Genomic DNA, 19,482 nt, shown 5'->3' on the forward strand with positions numbered 1-19,482 from the left:
AGTAGTCAATTCTTGTATATCTGATCACCTAAGGATGGGACAGATTTTCTAAATGGAATGTTCCGTAACTCCACGTGTACAAATTTAACAATTGAGAATATATGAATAATCCTGGTGCAAAGACAGCACAGGATGGAGGAAGTCCATCATCAGTTTGGGCTGTTCAGGATGCCTCACTTCCCGCCAGGAATTCCCCCTTAAAGACATCTCCCCTTTCTGCCAGACCTTGCCGCAAGCCCGTAGAGCCTCTCGTCAGTTCTCTGTGAAGCTGAACCGGCTATTCAGCTGAAGACTGGACTGAACTCTCTTTTTCTCTCGGCTCCTCAGCAGGCAGCGGGGTCACTGCCTTAGGGTCAGCCCTCCACAGGCAGCGGGTCTGGGCAGGAGGAGCGAACTCCAGAGCATCTTCAAGGGCCACACATCTGGGAACACAGCTTTGCTCCCCGGTGAGATGCCACAGGCATCTCAGCAGCTCTCTGACTTCTCCAGGAACACTACATATAAAAGCACGGGGGAGGTGGGAACAAGTGTTCAGCTATGGAGTTGGCTGAGTTTCCAGAGGGCAGGCACTTGAGCTGAGCTGTGAGTTAGTTGAGGTGTGGGCTGTTAGAGGTGGTCAGTTACACACCACATTATAACAGAGGAATCTTGTCACAGCTGTGTGTAATATTTAAAAAAATTTCCTCTCCTTCCCCAGCCTAAACATCCTCTCATTTTTTCCCCAAAATATCAGAATAATTTCTTTAAAAGTCAACATTACTTTTTGCACATACCCCATGAGGAAACACCACCTCTCGGGATGTGGCAACAAATTGTTAACAGCCCTGATAGTGTCCTGTACTGCCTGACAGGTAGACATTTTACATGGAAAATATGTTACACATGAGAGCAGAGCTAGGCTGACTTACTTAACTCCACGCCAAAGGCACTGCCAAAACCAAACTCCCCACTGGAACCGGTGCCCCTGGCACTCCAGCTTCTGAAGCTGACTGTGAGGCAGCTGTCAGACAGGGTAGTTACAGTGTCTTTTGTCAGATTTTCTTGTCAAGCAAACACCAATAAAGGGTGTATCATGCCTGCTGTACTTCAGGAAAAAATGTTTAGGAATTTTCCTTCCTGGAAATGTTGCAAAAGCTACCAACTTTCCACCTCTGCCTTCCCTCCTACACTATCTGCAGGCATTAGTGTATTAAAACAAAACCAACCAAGACAAAACAGAAAGTAATGAAAGAGAAAAAGAGCACAAACAAGAAGCCTGCAGCACTGCCAAATTACAGAATGTCAATTCCCCCTGGGGATAGCTTAGACAGCTTGCCTCACTGAGGCCAGCGGGTCTGCTGAGGGCATTCAGAGGTTCCCACACCAGGACCAGGACCAGGACCAGGACCAGGACCAGGACAAGGCAGCCCCTCTGGGCAGCTCGCCTGTACCTGCTGTAGCTTTCCCTGCTGCTGGGGTCCAGCCTCTGGCCACTGCTCCCACCAAAGCTAGGAGGGATGGAGTGGACTCCTAGCAGCTCCCAACTGAGACAGCCAGTTTTCCCACAAATAATTGTCATGAAAGAGTGGGTCGTTTGCCTTTCATTTGCTTGTGAAATAGCACACGCATCTATGCCGTGACAAATCCTGACTCCTACCATCACAGACTTTTTTCCTCTCCGCTATTTCTCACCACAACTTGCTCATGATTTTCAAGAATGAAACAATGCCATGTGTGTGTGCCCAGTGCCCTAACTTTAGCTGGCGCAGCAAACACTTCAAATCCTCCCCTTCAGTGTGCCTTCTCTGTTAAAAACCTGTGCATAGGAGCACCAGAGAGAGGAGGAAAAGAGAGGGAGAGAGAGACCCTTTAAGCTAATGGGTAAGGAATGTGCATCGAGCTGTGCCTGGATGTCTGATGTCTCCAACTATTTGTTAAACGGCAAGAGCAATACTTCCGACAGACGGCCCTCCCCTCGCCTGCAATAGGCTCCCAAGAATAGCAACAGCCTGTGTCACTGCAAAGGGCAAAGCCTTCTGAAATAGTGACAAAGTTGTTCACAAACCACTTTGTGGTTTGCGTTTGGTTTCAGCCAGCTCCAGCGACTTGTTGCCATGAGGAAAAGGACCTGCGCTGCCCTTGGCGGCTGGGGAAGGATCGCTGCCCTGTGAAGTGCTCCTGCCCCAAGGTGCAAAGGGGGTGGCAATGGTACCTGGGCAGAGCACGGAGGACCTCGGCCAGCAGAGCCCGACGATGGGAGCAGGGGAGGATGAGGAGAGCAGCCGGAGCAGCCGCCGCCACCTCCGCAAGCTCCCGGCTGCAGCAGGTAAAACGGAGGAGCAGAATGCCAGCGCTCAGCCCGCAGCAGCGTGCCCGCATCGCTGATGCTCAGGGCTGGGGGAAAACAGCCCCACAAAGCCAAGGGGCTCTCAGGGCGCGCTGTCTCAATTGCTAAAAGTGCGAGAGGGGAAAATGGGAGCAAGGAAGGGAAATGCTGGCTTGGATTTTGAATGAAGGCTTACGTGATACTTTTCTCAAAAGGCTTTGATCCTACTGTTTGTGCATGTGCTGTCTGTCCTGCAAATCCTTTTCCTTTATGAAGATCAGTCACCTGAAAAATTGGAGAAGCTGCTACCGTCTAAGATAACACCGGTGCTCCGGTCCTTGCATGCTTGGGAGCAACTGAGCCCACTTCGCTGGGGTGGAGGGAGGCCAGGCAAGCACCGCACCTGCTCGTGCAGGGCGAACCTACAGCGTCAGGGGACGGGGATTCCCTCCTCTCCTTTTTCCCCTAGCATTTCAAGGACAAACAGGGTTTCTGTGCTGACGCTCTGATAAATCAACTGCAGAATTTCTTCTGCAAAAGATTTTTGAGTGCTAAAGCTGAATTTCATAGCTCTTCACCTTTGCTGCCTTGCCCAGCCAGTTTTTCTAAGTTACAGCATGTTTTTTCGTCTTAAGCCTCTTTCAGTGGTCATAAGATCAAGGGGAAAATGACCCACAATCAAGACATTTCTCACCCACAAGACAGCTGTACCCAAACAGGAAAGCATGGTTGTAAGCCAGAAATTACTATGTCCCAAGCAGGTTTTGTTCACTTAAAAATGAATGGACTGACTAACTCGTAAATGTTCAGACACCACTGGCACAGATGCTTTGCTGGAGTGTAATAGTGATCAGTCCAGAAACATCTACTGATATCTGGAAGCAGAGGTTAATCAAGAACAGAAAGCCAGTCGGTGTGCAGATATATTTAACATTACCTTAGGATATGGGGGGAGCAATGCAGATGCTTATAGGATAGTGTTATCAAAGGGAAGCACAGCGGTTATAATAGACAGCAAAGTTACTGCAGCACAAGGTCTATGGTTAGAAGAGTATGTGCAAATTACACACTCGGCCTTACCCTTGGAAATGAAACCAGTAACCTGAGGAATTTATAATTACCTAGCTAGGGATTAAAAGAACTTGTTGATTCTTACTGAAAAGAAAAAAAAAAAAAGAATCCCATTTAATGTAATGAAGGGCCAAGGTGCCTGTTGACATAATGAAAATACATGGCAGAGCACTAAGAGAGTTGGAGAGATGGCCAGGGTGGGTCTGTCCAGGATCTGTGTTCCCTGTGTTTTCATCAGTGCCAGGGGGATTGTGTTCGTGAAATTCAAGCATTACTCACACAATACATTCATCAGGCTTACGCTGTACAAAGTATACAATGTTTTCCACTATCACAGGAACTTAGTTCTGTGAAAAAGTGCAATACTTTAGCTTCCTTCTGCCTTCTTTTCATTTACAAAAGTTCAATTTACAAAACATTTGTTTTAGTTTTGCTTTTCACGCTTGGGTGGGAGGAGTCACATTTGTCAAATGATCATGATTCCACATGGCCCTGACACTGTTTTTGAGTAAATTTATTATTTTCTGAGATTTTCCAGCTCTGCTTGCAACATAACTTTGTCCCAAAGCCACCATTTGTTTCATCCCATAGGGTCTTGTTGGGTAACTGAGATCCCATGCCAGACTTCTAGATGGAGTTAGATCAGAGGTATCCTATCTAATAGGAAAAATGAACCTACTGAGCAGCTACTGGATCTAAGGAAGCCTCAGGTGTTACAATAGATCAACAGGTTAACGTATATCTCTTTACACCAGACAACCAGACAACTGGTCAAAGCAGAGAAAGTGACTGTGACAGTGCAGCAAAGATCATGATGGCATGAAAATGAGATAATCACCTTTTACAAGAAGCAAACCCATTATTTAATTATGCCGCAATTCCCAACACATCATTAAATATTTATCCTACAATACCATGTGATCTACACATCGCACACGTTAGCAAAATGACCATCTAAAGACCATTTGGGGAATTTTAGACACTGTTTCCCTGTAAAGGCAAACTTTTTGTATGTCAGGCAGCACTCAGATGGAGAAGAAATGTGTTATTACAGATAGCTTAAAATTTTCAGATACAGATGTTGTAGTTTTAAAATTTATCATGGATAAAAGTAGATACCTTGTTCTATTGAAAAAGAGATCCCATGCTGTGGATTCATATCTAAGCAGTGCACTCAACTCATCATGACTTTCTAACCTGTGATTAATAACCAAGGGTTTACAGAGCTTGATTTTACCTTCCAAATGTCTAAATAGATCAAAGAATCCCCAAAGATTTGAAGAACAGATATTTGACCTTCCAGGAAAATACATTCCTTCTCTCCTAAATTGAGATATTTCTCACCTCAGATTAAATCAAAGTCAACAGAAGAAAGCAGCATGTTGGAAGAGACTGTCAAGTCCCAGCCTATCAAAATAGATGTATTTGCACAGGTCACATAAAGAAGTAATCCCCTCCACTCTATCCCACTAGTTTTCTGTATGAGCACCACATGCTCTCTTGGGAGAAAGGAAAGAAAAACTACATCACAGAAATCTCACTCTCTGGACTAATGTGGAACATGATACTGCCAAGATGAACTGTAAGGTGCTCTGAGGCACCTTTCCCAGACCTCTTCTACACATGAAGCAGGGGGAAGAAGGGTGTTTCCCAGCTCAGCCTGCTTGCAGATCCCTCTTGACACAGATCATTTATCTGTAATACCTATAAAATACATGCACAGACCAAATATTTTGCCTTTGGAAGGACTGTATTTTCCCAAATAGGTGTTTGAAATTAAGTAAAGGGGCACACCCTTACTTCTTGGCCCCATCCAGCCTCATCAACAGTACACTGTGCTATATTACAACTGTGTTTGGTCTCCTTTTCAGGAACCAAGCATAAACATTTCCAGTAAATGTTCTTAAAGATAAGTTTGTTTTCCAAGCAGTGCTGCTTTTGACCTGAGTAACAGTTGTGAGAAACCATTCTGTTTACATGGAGAAAATAGAGAATAGACTTTCCAATCACTTGTCATATACTAGCCACACACTCGTTAACCATGGTGCCTGTTGCAGGCAGGAGAAATTTCTCTGGAAGTCATCATTAAAATATTTTATTCCCCTGGGCTGCACACTGCCATGTATTTTGCAGGCATCTCATAAAAATAAGAGGAATATAAATTTTGAGAAGCTTTTTATAAAAATAGGAATGCCTAAGAACTGCCAGCAACATCATTAAAAGTGACACTTAAAAGGATTGTCAGTACAACTACTGCAACATGCTTTATCTGGATATGCTAAAGCAAAACATATGCTGAAGTCAGAGGGAATTTTATCGGGAGGAAGACCATGAAGGAAAACCGAGCAGAGATTTCAGGGTTTAACTCAGCAGGCAGTTCTGAGCAGGCAAGTCTTATGTATACCAGTTACAACAAAACCTTATAGTGATATAAGGATGTCTCTCAGCAGAATAGTGCCTGTGAGGGACAAGAGGCACCGAGTTAACTTCTGAGTCTGCTGCTGCTAATGCAGTGTGTCTCCCTCTGCAACATATCAGAATCTGCTCTTCGTTCAGGGGTCTGCTTTAGTTACAGCCCTTCGCTATTTCTGTATGACTGTGGGCATGTGTCACTGGACACATGAACGAGGATACCAGTTGACCCAGTAAAAACAAACCAAAGAAACATTAAGACTTCCATCAAGCTGCTGTACTTGAAAAAGCAATAAATATATGAGCTTGAGTGCTTCCCTAGCAACTTCCCAGGTGTCCAAGCTCCACACCCAGCCCGTACAGCCTCTCTAGTTAAAAATAAATAATCACCTCGGTTGCTCTGATCTGAGGACCACAGGCTGAGGAGAGCACAGTTGGGATTGTAAAGCACAATGCTGATGCTGGACTCCATCAAGATATTTGACCTGGTACTGTCATTTCTGAATCAGAAACTGGAACCTTACAAAACTGACAGTCACACATATAAAGAATTAAAAGCCATGCAGGACAGTGACCTGAAAGTATCAGTAGGAGACAGTGCCTACACTGCTCAGTTTCTGTTGGAGAGCTTTAAACTCAGATTTTGTCCCTCTGTTATTTAACATTTTTGTCTCAATTGCCTGGAAGAAGATAATAATGAATCACTTGTGGGTGATAAAAGTGATGGGTGATTAATAAATGGAATATGTCACTGGCTGAATGCAATTCAGATAGCTTGGCCTGCTGACTGTGAGTGAATGTGCTGTCTGGAGTTCCTCTCAGCTAACTTTAGACATCTGCATCTGAGCAAGCCACACAGATTCCTTTTATAGGCAATGGAAAGAAATAGGCATCTGACCTACTTCAGACATGTAGAAGTACCTATTTTTCACAAGTGGTTACAGAAGAAATCTGGAGATGCTGTAGATTTCTCAGTTAGGTAAGTTGAACCCATCCTATGTGTTTTAATACAGACAAATCTTAAGTTTGCATTCCTAGCTAGGATGCAGGAAGGAAGGCCATATTTAAAGGAAATGCAGTGACTTGGAAAGAACACAGTCAGAAAAGAAGTTGCTTGTCCTGGAGGATAACCAGCAGAAGATGAGCTCTTGTACACATCTGTGACAATCCTTAGATGAGTAGAGGCAAAATGTCCACCAGGAGTGGGACAATTATATCAAGTTCCTATATTCCACTGTGCAAGCACTGCAGGAGCACTAGGTCCAGCTCACAATTTATGGGAGAAGTTGATAATCTGGATACAGTTCAGAGAGCAGGGCTTTGAATACTTAAGGGACTGGTAAACTTGCAAAGCTTCACAGGCTAAGTAGCTTATCAAGGAGAGGTCTGTGGGATGACTCGATGACAGGATATAATTTTGTATTTAGTGAACACAGCTATGTGCAATCAAATGGAGAAATGTGATGGCTGAATCTGAAGTTGCAGAAATTAAGTCCAGAAATAATTTTCAGTGAAAGCAATTAACCACTGGGACAATTTATGACTTAAAGTCATTGGCTTTCAACCACTAGCAATTTTTAAATCAAAGCCGAATATTTTAAATGGCCTATTTTAAATAAAATGTCATTTAAACATGTCTGAAGGGTTATGTTGTGATATTCATGAATATCAGACTGGATGACCACAATGGTCTCTTTTGGCTTCATAATATAAAAATTAAAGCAAAATCTTAGGTTAAATCTACATGGCTCAGTGACATAAAATACAGAGATATCCAAGAAAGCACAAATATCAGCACTGAGCGTTAGTTTGGGCAGAGTACTGTGATCAAATTAGCAGTGTAGCTTCTGATACCCAAGCTCATTCATTCAGCACAACACTGTTGTTACCAGTCCTGATTTCCATCCAGGACTCATTGGATGGGTCTATTTTCCAGATCTATACAGCAAACAGACAAGTCAAAAGTAAAAAGGGCAGGGAGGAATTAGGTTTTGCAATGATAAAACGTATATTGTATGCATGCATTGGAGGATGGAGCACACGTAGCACAAAGCAGCTTAACTGGAGTTAGTAATACTTTCACTGAAGCGATGTTCAGTGTGTGAAGTAAGTACAGCAGGTCCTTGCCCTAACCCTTGCACTAACCTCAGTTTAAAATAAGTACAATGATCTCGGATACTACACACATAAAGGAAGTAAAAGCTTTAGACATAATACAGACATGGATGACAACAATCTAAAAAAAAATCATTCCTTCACAGGAGCATTTCAAAAATTTGTTTCTGAGATTTTCTTCAAGCTGCCCCACCTCCATCACAATAAATATACCATCCACCCCCACCTTCGGAAACACTTCTCACAATACCCCCGTTTCCCCCATGGCCTTACGGCCCATCATAACAAAACCATGTGGTTTTCGCCCATCTCTTGTCTGTCTCTGGTTTTCCAGCCACCCGAGCCCAGAGGCAGAGTGGGCTGAAGCTGCTGGGTGCACTCAGTAGCCGGGGGCTGCCGCCGCTTGGCTTCGGCTTGGCTCAAAGGCAGCGAACCCAGAGCCAGGTAGGAGAGCAGACGGGCGGTACTTCTCCTAGTAGACTTAACGGGTTTACACATCTCCCCTGACCCTGGAAGCACAGCTTATGTTCACACAGTTATGCTCTGCTACCCTTCAAAATAAGCCGGCCTTTGCGGAGTGGCTGCAGGGTGTGATGGTGGGCTCAGGCCAAGAACCAAGCTGACCCTGGGAATGGTTAGGAGAGCACAAAGTGGCTCGGGGCACGACCATGCCAGGGACCGTGCCAGCAATTTAGTAGGATACATGGTCATGTGTCAGGGTCTGGACACTGGGCTCTGACAATGTTTATTTTAGTAGTGCAGACATACTGTTAGGGCTGCTCTCCTTCTCGCTTCTCATGATTTGCTTTAGAAATGTAATATTCTCCATAAAATGGGACTCATCCTTGCCAACATGCTCAAAAGTTACTGGCAAGGAACTCCAGGCAGTCAGTGTGATCAAAGAGCCTTAATGCTTTAGAAAAATAAGCTAAAAATAAACAAAGTCTACGTATCATTTTCAATTAGACTATATACCACTTTCCAGCCAAGCTGGAAAGAACTTGTTCCAGGAGAATTAACTGAAATACGGACTCCGTTATGTTGCAAAAACTACCTCTCCTCAGACACGTCCTATCTGTCCAACTAACTGGAAAATCAGAAGTCAATTTACTCTTTTCCTAGTTGTGTGGCAGCCAACATCATGATGAGAGGAAAATCGTGCTGGGATAAAGAACAAGACCAACAATAACAAACTGATATATTCCTCAAGGTTTAGGGTGCAAAAAGCTTCACAGTTAGCAGAATAGGATCAGTCAAATCTATCTTGTAACAATAAACAATGAATCGCAGTTGTATAAAATGAGTTTGTTTTAAAGTGGACATTCAAAGGCATATAATCTCCATTTGGTTTATGTTTTCACCATCTCTTTTTTATTCCTGACATTGTGGCTGTCATAAACTATGTGAAATATTTGATCATGATATTGTGAAGAATCTGAGATTAGTGACGAGCAAAACCCAGAAAGTTCATGAATTTGTACCTCAAAGAGTGGTTTCTGTAGAATAGCCCAGATATCTGGAGCAGCCTCGTGTTCAGTGGGTAAATTTCCATTTGGCAAAATAAAAACACTGGTACCAGCAGCCTTCATGGCATCCTCAGGTGAAGCAAAGGAATTAGTAACTGGTGAGGGAAAACTTAACTTGATACTTAATCAAGTCAAGGTTAAAGCAATTTGGCTGGGAAATTGCTGCTTTCCTTGCCCATGATGCCTTAATTAGGTGGACAAGATCCTCAATGTAGTACAGGAAAAACACTGAGAATGCCTCAAAGCAAAAATTGCTTTCTTACCAGAAGGTTGTATTGTCAGTGTGGCCTTTTGCAATAATATTCTGAGACAAAAGGTTTAATTATTTAGGGCACAATCAAGATCTTATTGACCTCTGATCAGGAAGATAATGAACTCAAAAGCATTAAAATTAAAGAGGGTTTTATATGAATTTTACAATATTTAATTATTTTTTTCTTTTCAAAATTAGCTTTTTGAAAGCCTACTACTGCTGCTGGGTTTGTATGCACCTAACTGCTTTGCCTAAAATTTACAAGAAGATTTTTTGGGCTGGTATATCAAATAAAGTTATTATGAATGTTGCAGAAGTCACACTTTCAAGTTTTTGTGTTTCTTCTATTTTTTTCAGGCTGTGGATCATTTACTTTTCTATCTTCTGCTGTTGCTGCTGTAAGTGGACTTCTGATGGGTTATGAGTTGGGCCTTATCTCTGGAGCTCTTCTTCAGATGAGCAGCATATTAGCACTGTCTTGCAAGGAGCAAGAAATCATTGTAAGTTCCCTGCTTTTTGGGGCCTTATTTGCATCACTTACTGGTGGATTCCTGATAGACCGATTTGGAAGGAGACTTGCTATTATTATTGCATCTTCTTTGCTTGTGTTGGGGAGTCTGATTTTACTGCCCTATGAATCATATGGGATACTTATTGTGGGACGGATTGCCATAGGTATTTCTATCTCATTATCATCAATTGCAACATGTGTGTATATTGCTGAGATTGCCCCACAGCACAGAAGAGGCCTCCTCGTATCATTAAATGAACTCATGATTGTGATAGGCATTCTCTTAGCCTATATTTCAAATTATGCGTTTGCCAGCATATCTCATGGCTGGAAGTACATGTTTGGCCTTGTGATTCCCTTAGGTGCTTTGCAGGCTATTGCCATGTATTTCCTTCCTCCAAGTCCTCGGTTTCTTGTAATGAAAAATAACGATGAAGCTGCAAGAAAGGTACTGGAGAAGCTACGGGAAACATCAGATGCTACTAAAGAACTTGCCGTGATCAAGTCTTCTCTGAAAGATGAACATCAGTATCATTTCTTGGACCTGTTTCGTTCAAAAAACAACATGAGGGCCCGAATGTTGGTAGGACTCACCCTAGTCTTTTTTGTGCAAACAACTGGGCAACCCAACATTTTATTTTATGCATCAACCGTTCTGAAGTCAGTTGGGTTCCAGAGCAATGAAGCTGCCAGCTTGGCTTCTACTGGAGTTGGAGTGGTTAAAGTGGTCAGCACAGTCCCAGCCACGATTTTTGTGGATCAAGTTGGAAGTAAAACTTTTCTGTGTATTGGCTCTTCTGTTATGGCAGTATCGCTGGTCAGTATGGGCTTAGTGAACCGTAACATACATATGAATCTCACCAGTGTCTGTAGAAGCCAATCTCCAGAGGATTTCTTTCTCCAGAGACCGAGAAACCTCACTGGTGTCATTAATGGGAGTCTCAAGGACCTCTTTTCTAGTATGGCTTCATCAGAAAGATTGTCTTCTCGTGCACAGAAAAGCCCAGATGTCAGGACAGGAGAACTGAACGGGACTGCCCTGGCAGGAGGCAAAAGCACAACAGGGTCTCACATGGAAAGTGGGGAGGTTCCTGTTGTCCTGAAATGGCTCTCGCTGGCCAGCCTGCTTGTTTATGTTGCTGCATTTTCCATAGGTCTTGGACCAAGTAAGTGTTTAATTTTTCTTACTCTTTGCAATGATTTACTTACAGGTGGATTAAGTGCTGGGTTGACACGCCCAGCTTGGTATCAGGCAGTTCTCAAGTTGTGCAAAGCAGTGTTTTCTGCTAATATGTGCTTATATTGTCATAGATTGTCCTGATGGGCCAGGGATGTATATTTTAGAAAGAGGTCCCACCCATTAAAGTCAACGGCCTAATCTCCCTTCAATTCAGTGAAATTAACTGTTCCTCTTCAGTGAAGTTAAGAACTGCTGTGAGCTTTGTACAGCAAAATTATGGGGCCCCTGGCTATCTTTCCTCTTCCTACTCTGTTGTGTCCTTACACTGGAAAGGTTAAGATGTAGGCATTTACTTCTGCTAACTCGTAAAGCCAAGATAATGATAAGTTTTAGACCTCTGTATGGTATGACACCATCAAATCCATGAAATGCCAGCATGCCTGAGTCCTGCTGAGGAAGTAGGCCCCTGACTATATAATAGTCTTCAGATATAGGAAAGACTTTCAAGGTATCATAGTTCATGAGCAAACTGAGCACAAATAGGGGAACACAAAGGCACATCACTGTATAACCGAGGTACTGCTGCAGCTGCCATCACACTTGTATGGTTTGCACTCTCTCCAGAGGAGATGTCTGCCATTCCCAGCGCCTAGGAATTAAATATCTCCATTTTGTTTTGGTTTGATTTTTTTTTTTTTTCAATAGCACTTGCATATTATTGTACTTTGAAGGGGGTTGACTTTTTAAAGACACACTGTAAAGCCCTCATGCACAGAGTCCATTATTTATTAACAGACTCTATGTGCTTTTGTGCCCTGGCTCATACTTGCCTTGCAAACACACTGTACTCCTGCTGCACTATTATGATAAAAAGCTTGCCACGAGAATACAACCCAACAATTGCACTAACAGCAACTCCCCTGCAGTATTTATTTATTTTAAACATTACTCACTGGGAGAGCAGTGTGAGATAAGCATTCATTGCCAGGGCAGCGAGCTTGACTGTTATTGCAGCATTGTTCCCTCCCTCGCAGATCATCTTGGGGCTGGATTCTGCTTTCGATGACATAGTTTCAAATCCAGGGGTGAAGCCCTGAAAAGAAAATGTTACCTGAGCTTTTACTTCAGTGTTTCAAACAAACATTTAATGATCCTCAAGGCAGGGGGACACATTCAATCTTGGTCTCCTGTTGAAAGCTGCTTTACTGTTGACCTGGCTGTAAATGGGTTCGTGGTCATTTGAATTGGACTAATGTGAAGTTAATGATAATGACATCTACCTACTTGAGGGCTACAGAAACTGAGGTGTGTTTGCCAGGCTAATTTGAGAAGTTTTTGAGGCCTGTGCTTTTTTTCTGACCTCTTTCTTGACTAAGAGCACAAATGTTCTCAAACAGCAAATGGAAAGAACAGGCGCCATCTCAACTCCCTCATGTTGCAATCATGTACGATAAAACCATGGTGAGGCAATTTAAATTGACATATGTACTTGTGTAGCGAGTGAAAGCCAGGTCTAGGAGAGATTACAGGTACTTTCCAGACATTTCCATGCCTTTAAAAGTACACTATTCAGTTAAAATTGACAGTGTATAGAAAATGCAAGGGTCAGAGAATCAAAAGACTGTTGGAATCTGCAAAGGATCTATTGTGGTTAAACAGTCTGGGTTGGGACGCAAGGCTATGATTTGTGTCTCATATGCAGCCTTCAACATCTGCTGCTTAGAGTCCAAATCCTTGAATGTATTTTAAAAGCCTAGCTTTCTTATCATCAGTGTGTCTTTCTTAGTGTAAAGAAAATACCCGAGCCCCTCTGGTTATATAAAGTAAGCAATTTTCACATGTTTATGTTATTCATCTCTAAATCTGCTCTGTGGTCTGGACCAGACCATTAGTCATTATCTACTCTGTAACAGGAGGGGGCATCGAGGCTGCACCCACTGGCTGCTGTGGCCAGGTGATACTCAGGCATCTGGGGACAGAAGCACTGTAACCCCCACACCACTATATTTTCAATGCAAAAATCTCATACTCTGCGCAATGTCAGCCCATCCTGCTGGCTAAGGTGAAGGTGGTGCTGGCGGTGTGTCTGTTTGCTGGATCTTGCTCTTTTCCCTTTATTTTGCTCTATTTCCCTTGCTCTGTTTCCCTTTATGTATTTTACTCACTTTTTTGAGCCCATGCTTCATCAAGTTCTGTGGGGATAAGGGAGAGTCTATGTAGCATCATTAGGAAAATGAGACACTCTTCACAGCACAGATCATGCAACCTGAAGGTCTATCATCTTTTTTTTTTTTTTTTTTTTTTTTTTTTAAGTTTCTTTGTCCTTTTTTTTTTTTTTTTCTTTTTTTTTTCCCCTTCCTTGTTGGGGATTCTGATCAAAGAGCTAGTTACAGTCCAAATTTGCATAACAGACCTTTATAAATGTTGTATTTTTTCTCTTTTGTCTCCAAATTACATGAAGTAGATAGATTTTTTTAATAAACTAAACATATGTTAAATATATTTATTGCCATTTATCAAAGCACCCTGGCAGCACAGTGATTAGCACTCAAAACTAGACACTGAGAGATAAAAGCCATTTTTGCATTATAAAAGAATTCACAGAGTAGCAAGCATCTGCTTAGTCACTTTTTTGATTCTGGGGTGCTCTATCTATATCATCAACCTTTAGGCAAGATAAAAGGACTATTTCTGCTGCTGTTTCAGATTAATTATGTTTGATGAACTGCGATTCAACTGCTTCTTCACACTCAATTTCACACAATTGTGAGGACGTTTTGTAGGTGCAACAAATCACTGTTGCATCACGATGCAGAACAGCCCATGCTGTCTCTCCAGGGGTGTTTGCAGAGGCGTTTCAAGGCAGTTATTAGCTAAAGGGACTTACTTAACACCCATCCTTGTTTTGAGTTACCTTTGTCTGTATGTCAGAAAGGTCAAACGAGAATCAGCTGTTCTCACCAGGGAAAGAAGCCTGCAGATCCCAAGAGAAAACTCTCTCTGGCTGCCACATGAAGGATGAAGAGTGAGAGAGGGGCTCTTAATTGTTTTCAATTAATGTTTGCAAGGAGAGGCATTCGAGCCTGCTGTACGTGGAGAAGGGAGACAGGAGAAATCTGAGCCTTTCAGAAATGCTGCTGTGCAGGGAGTGCAGATGAATGAGTGCAGTGTGGAAGTAGATCACCAATTTGTCACCCCAGCTAGAAGCTCAGAGTGACCCTGGAAATTAATTTAACACAAAGGACACACAGAGAAATTCTAGTCAGGGCCATGACCATGCACGACCACTTACTAAATGACACAGAGTTAACTGAAATAATTGCAGAGCATCTAATTTGCTAGATGATCTGTTCAAACCACTTGAGGGGCAAAAAATAGTGGTCCTTTCTTATCAAGTGGTGTCACTTCCTTGACTCAGCACTGTTGTGTGGTACAACATGTTGATATGCTGGAACCAGGAAAGCCAAACTCCTGGAATATCAGACATATTTACCAAAATAAGGTTGTAAATGTGCAACTCTTGGGGATGGATGGAGCATGTGCAAGAGAGTTCTCTTGGTAAACAATCATAGGGCAGCTCTAGCCTTTCTGAAAAAGAGGGGATGCCCAGAGCCCTGCTGCTTTCCTCACGGACCTGATGAACAGCATTCAGATTCAGATGTCAGATGGCACCCATTACTAAAGATCTGCTTCTCTGCTCTGCTCATCACCTTTTGCACCACTTAGGATGAAAGACTGAATAGGGACAACTTCCCTCCATGTCTTATATACCTCCTGAGTGAGGAGGTCTCACTGGGTGATCTCACCAGTAAGTAGCTGAGACACAGTAGCACCATACACATTAACACAGGGATGCAGTGTGGTCTGGAGGCAATCCTCTTTATCAGACAAAAATCAGAGGGGCTCCAACAAGTCCTAGGCTGAGAAGCAAGTAATGCAAATTCAGTCTGGACCTGACAGCATCTCTTTTCCCAGTCTAAATTTGTTCTAGACAATAACAAGCAGGTGAACAAAACAGGACTTGGGCAGCACCTTTTTACACATATTGTGGGAGTGTGATTCAAGAGGATCCATGCACATCAACAGGGATATTTTGCTGTGGAGTGAGGAACACTTTTTGAGAGGGGGATGTTGAATATGTGCATTTGGACTGCATGTAAGGCATTGGTGCCTTGAACAAAAGATCTCTTCTTCCTCTGTCAGTTCTTTAAACATGTTTCTGTATAAGTGCAAAGGCATTTAGGCAGTTGACCAGTGAACATCAGCATAATCTGCTGGTGCAAATCACATCAACTCCACTGATGTCACAGCAGTTCCTGCTGAGTGTATGGATGGAAATCAACAAAAATACCTACAAGTGGAACTGAGAGTCAGTTTCATTACATGAACCATCCTCAAAACCATTTAGATGCATAAAGTTCAAAGGTATTTATGTCTCTGCCAAACTGGGACTGAAGATGTTCTATTACTGCATGTCCTAGAAGAGGTGACAGCTTTGTGCAGCTCTCCAAAGCCAAGAGCCAAACTCTTGGAGCTCTTCTCTTGGAGGCCATCACAGGCTCCTCTTCCAGGGGACTTCTCAGAGTCGCAGGGATGCCCTGGCCCCAAGCACTCAGATCCTGCTTTGCACGCACATAGCTGTGGCCAGAACACACCCAAGGCAGATCAGTGTCTGCAGCTGGAGAAATGTCTTCTGGGTTTCAGGGCTTGGCACAAAAAATACCACATATAGCCATCCATGTAGATAAAAAAGCTAAAAAAGATTTACACATATTTGTGGTCAACAAATAAGTGAATAATAGGGTCTTGGAGGAGATATTTAGAACTTACTGCAAATCTTGCTTTTTCCAAATAGCTGTTACAGTCCCACTGCTGCACAGTTCCAATGAGAGGGTGCTTGTAGGACTGGCAGTACTTCGGCATTGATTAAAACCTGTTAAATAGTGAAATTAAATACCCATGGGAAGCCTTCTCAGACTGTCCTTGGGTTACTAGCTTCACACTGGTGAAATTCCTCCCACATGAGGGACCTGGGATTGCAGCTTTGTGTCCCCAGCCTGGGTCCTCCAAGAAGGGGCAGTGACTACGCTCTCCAGCAAGCCCTGCTGCGATGCACCATCTCTCTGCTGTGGGATCTCTCTGTGTGGGTCATCGGCCCTGTGAGGAACAAAACCTACACAGGGAAGTCAGTGAAGACAAGTCCCTAGTGAGGGCAAATCTTAGGAGCAATTTTTTACAGATGAAAGATTAGTTTGGGATGAGACATGTCCATTTTTAATTTAAACCTGGGCAGATTTGCCATATTGACTGTATTGGAGTTAAATTTATATCAGTTTGAATGGATGCTTTAAAACTGAGTTAATTTATACCTAAAATGGAACAGATGCTTCAACATGTTTGGGAATTTAACTGATGTGAGAGCCAGATTCCTCAGATAATCCACAAAGGGAAATATTCTCCCCACCTAAGGGTGGCATTCAGACTCCTGCTCTCTGACCTCTCCTTTGGTGCAGCCCTCCTTTCCTCACTAGCTATAGAGGGATTTTAGGGTGATCAGGAAGCTAAATTAGACTGTGTGATAACATTCCACTTATAACATGCTTTAGGACTATATGATTGCTGCAGGTCCTTTCCAACTGAACTATTATTCTATTCTATTCTATTCTATTCTATTCTATTCTATTCTATTCTATTCTATTCTATTCTATTCTATTCTATTCTATTCTATTCTATTCTATTCTATTCTATTCTATTCTATTCCATTCCATTCCATTCCATTCCATTCCATTCCATTCCCATGTAGAAAACCACTTGTTTTGTCTAAGTCTTATTGTGAGTTGTTGAAGTAATTTAAATGCAGTTTTAAACCCATGTTGGGGACAGTGGGGAAGATGGAAGCAGGATCAGGCAAGAAGGATCAAGGAGGATGGAAGAAAGCACAAGGGTTCACAAGAAAAGTGAAATCCATGGGGGTGAGAAAGGAAGTAAGTCCCTTTTTTAATCCATCACTGTCCTTCTTATGCAGCCTTATGTGATCTGTGGTGGTTGGTCTGTATTTTATTGGATTAAGCAAGCCAAAGCTCAGAGCTGGAACATTCTCCTAAAGTCCAGAGTTACACTGGAGACAAATTTAATCTCCTTGACTTTCCCTCTGTGATTCTTAGATTAACTGGCTACCTGAGTTAAAGCATGATTCATTAGCACAGTTAAATGCAGAACCTTTTCGGTCTTTTACCTCAGTCACTAAATGCATCTGTAACAAAACCCAGAACAGCTGATTTCACATATAACACTGAAGCAGCCCAGTGACTCAATTATGGAGGTCATACATCCCGCCACCCTTATGGTACAGATTGCATAGGACTGCTTTTTCTCTGCCCCAAAATGCTCTCGGACTTAATCTTGGCCACCAAGTGCTCTACCTAAAATCAGAAAATCTTGTGGGAAAGAACACTGTCAGTGTGGAAATTCTGACCCTCCATGGATTTAATTGGTTGTTCCTGTGTTTTGAAATATTGTAAACTGTATGGCCTTGCACTAGCTTGAAAAACACTGTTAAAAGGAAGGGGTGTCTAGAATTCACATCAATATCTTTGATGTTAGAGCAATATTTCAGGCTTTTACAAAACGTGGTTATTGCATTAATTTATAGTGCACATGAATTTGATGTTAACAGGCATTCATTCTCACCATTGCCTTGCATGACATTTGTTTGCAATGTTTTATTTTTGAGCTTCTACATTTTGCAGAGCAGCTGTGGCCTGGCCTTAAATTTCACAGAAATGAGCAGCATCAATTTTATGTTGTTTTGTGGTTTACTCTGGAAAAGGAGCTAGTGGTGGGGGTTGAATCAAGTGCTCAAAAATAAGCAAGTGCTTAAATGCTTTGTTGGATCTGAACCAGGATAATAAACCTTGGAAATGTGCATGTTGCACTGAGGATCAGTACAGAAAGTCTTATTTTAGTTAATTAAAAAATTATCTTTGATTATTTATTTTATTACAAGATTCCTAGCACTGTTCATTTGTACTGAATGATCTTTTAATGCATGCATCCATGCGGTTTGAATATGACACTCCTAGTATTTATCTAAGTTCATTATTCCTGTGCTATGAAGATGGTGCCTTGTGGCCTTTATTTCACACTGTGTCTATACTACCTAGCTGCAGTAGAAAGACACGGTGTGCCAAAATGAAAAATAAATCAAGGATTGTGAATTGCTTGCTTCTTCCTACTTCCTTGCCCCAGAGGAGCTTTATCTGAAGCCCCTTGTTAACATGTTAGCTAACCCAGGAATCAGTTTGCCTTCTCACCGGCTGACTGGTAGTAGTGAAGTGCAAGCCAAGTTAAGGTATTTATGGATAGTTGGATGATGAATTACAGGATTTCAAGTTGCAGGAGATGTTCACTAACACACCAGCCAAACAGGTTAATCCCATCTAACTTGATAGAACCTACAAGTTTAGGAGGCTTTTTTAGATGTAAAAAAGCTCATAATATGGAAAAAAAATGCTTTTGTAGTAATGAGACATGACAGTCAGTGGGAGCTTCTCCTTAATTATGTTAGGACACAATTCTGCAAAGAGCAGAATAGCCTTGTTCAACCCCAAGACTGAACTTTGAGGTGCACACCTGAAATCCGGGATGACATTTTCACTGCCATCTGTGTTCCTGTTCATAACTTTACTTTTAAGTGTGTGAATGAGGGAAAGCTGTGGCAGGTCAGGCCAAGGGCTTTGCCTTCTGAAAGACAGAGCCCTTGGTACTGTGAAAAGAGGGAGTGACACCACCATGCCCCTGTGTCTCTGCAGTGATGGTGGGTCAATCTGCTGTTGCTGAGCACAAAATTTGCCCCTCCAAGAACTACATAGAAAAGGTAGGGGACTACCCATGTTTTGGTGTACTGTGCTCCACTTAAACAGTGATTTGAGTCAATATTCTGATATTGGTGCTCTGGATTATATACATATCTCTCTACTAATAGTTGTATGTTAATAAACCTATAGACACAAAGGCACTGCTGAGGAGGAATGTATGTGTTTAAAATTAGGCATAGTTTTAAAGTTTGACTCAGGTTAGTAATCGTTGGCCAAAATGAAGTATTTTACC

The 19,482-nt window shown here is 42.4% G+C and overlaps 1 protein-coding gene across 1 annotated transcript in view; it reads left to right on the forward strand.

Moving 5' to 3' along the window:
* Window positions 1–2,016: 2,016 nt before the first annotated feature.
* SLC2A12 (solute carrier family 2 member 12) overlaps window positions 2,017–19,482 on the forward strand; it is a 33,478-nt gene continuing 16,012 nt past the window's right edge. Inside the window, exons 1-2 of the mRNA XM_032983264.2 lie at window positions 2,017–2,305; window positions 10,040–11,359. Coding sequence (XP_032839155.2) covers window positions 2,185–2,305; window positions 10,040–11,359 — 1,441 coding nt within the window. The 5' untranslated portion in view covers window positions 2,017–2,184. The remainder of the gene's footprint in view (window positions 2,306–10,039; window positions 11,360–19,482) is intronic.

This window comes from Tyto alba, unplaced genomic scaffold, assembly GCF_018691265.1.
Source record: "Tyto alba isolate M040663 unplaced genomic scaffold, T.alba_DEE_v4.0 Super-Scaffold_22, whole genome shotgun sequence".
Classification (NCBI taxonomy): domain Eukaryota; kingdom Metazoa; phylum Chordata; class Aves; order Strigiformes; family Tytonidae; genus Tyto; species Tyto alba.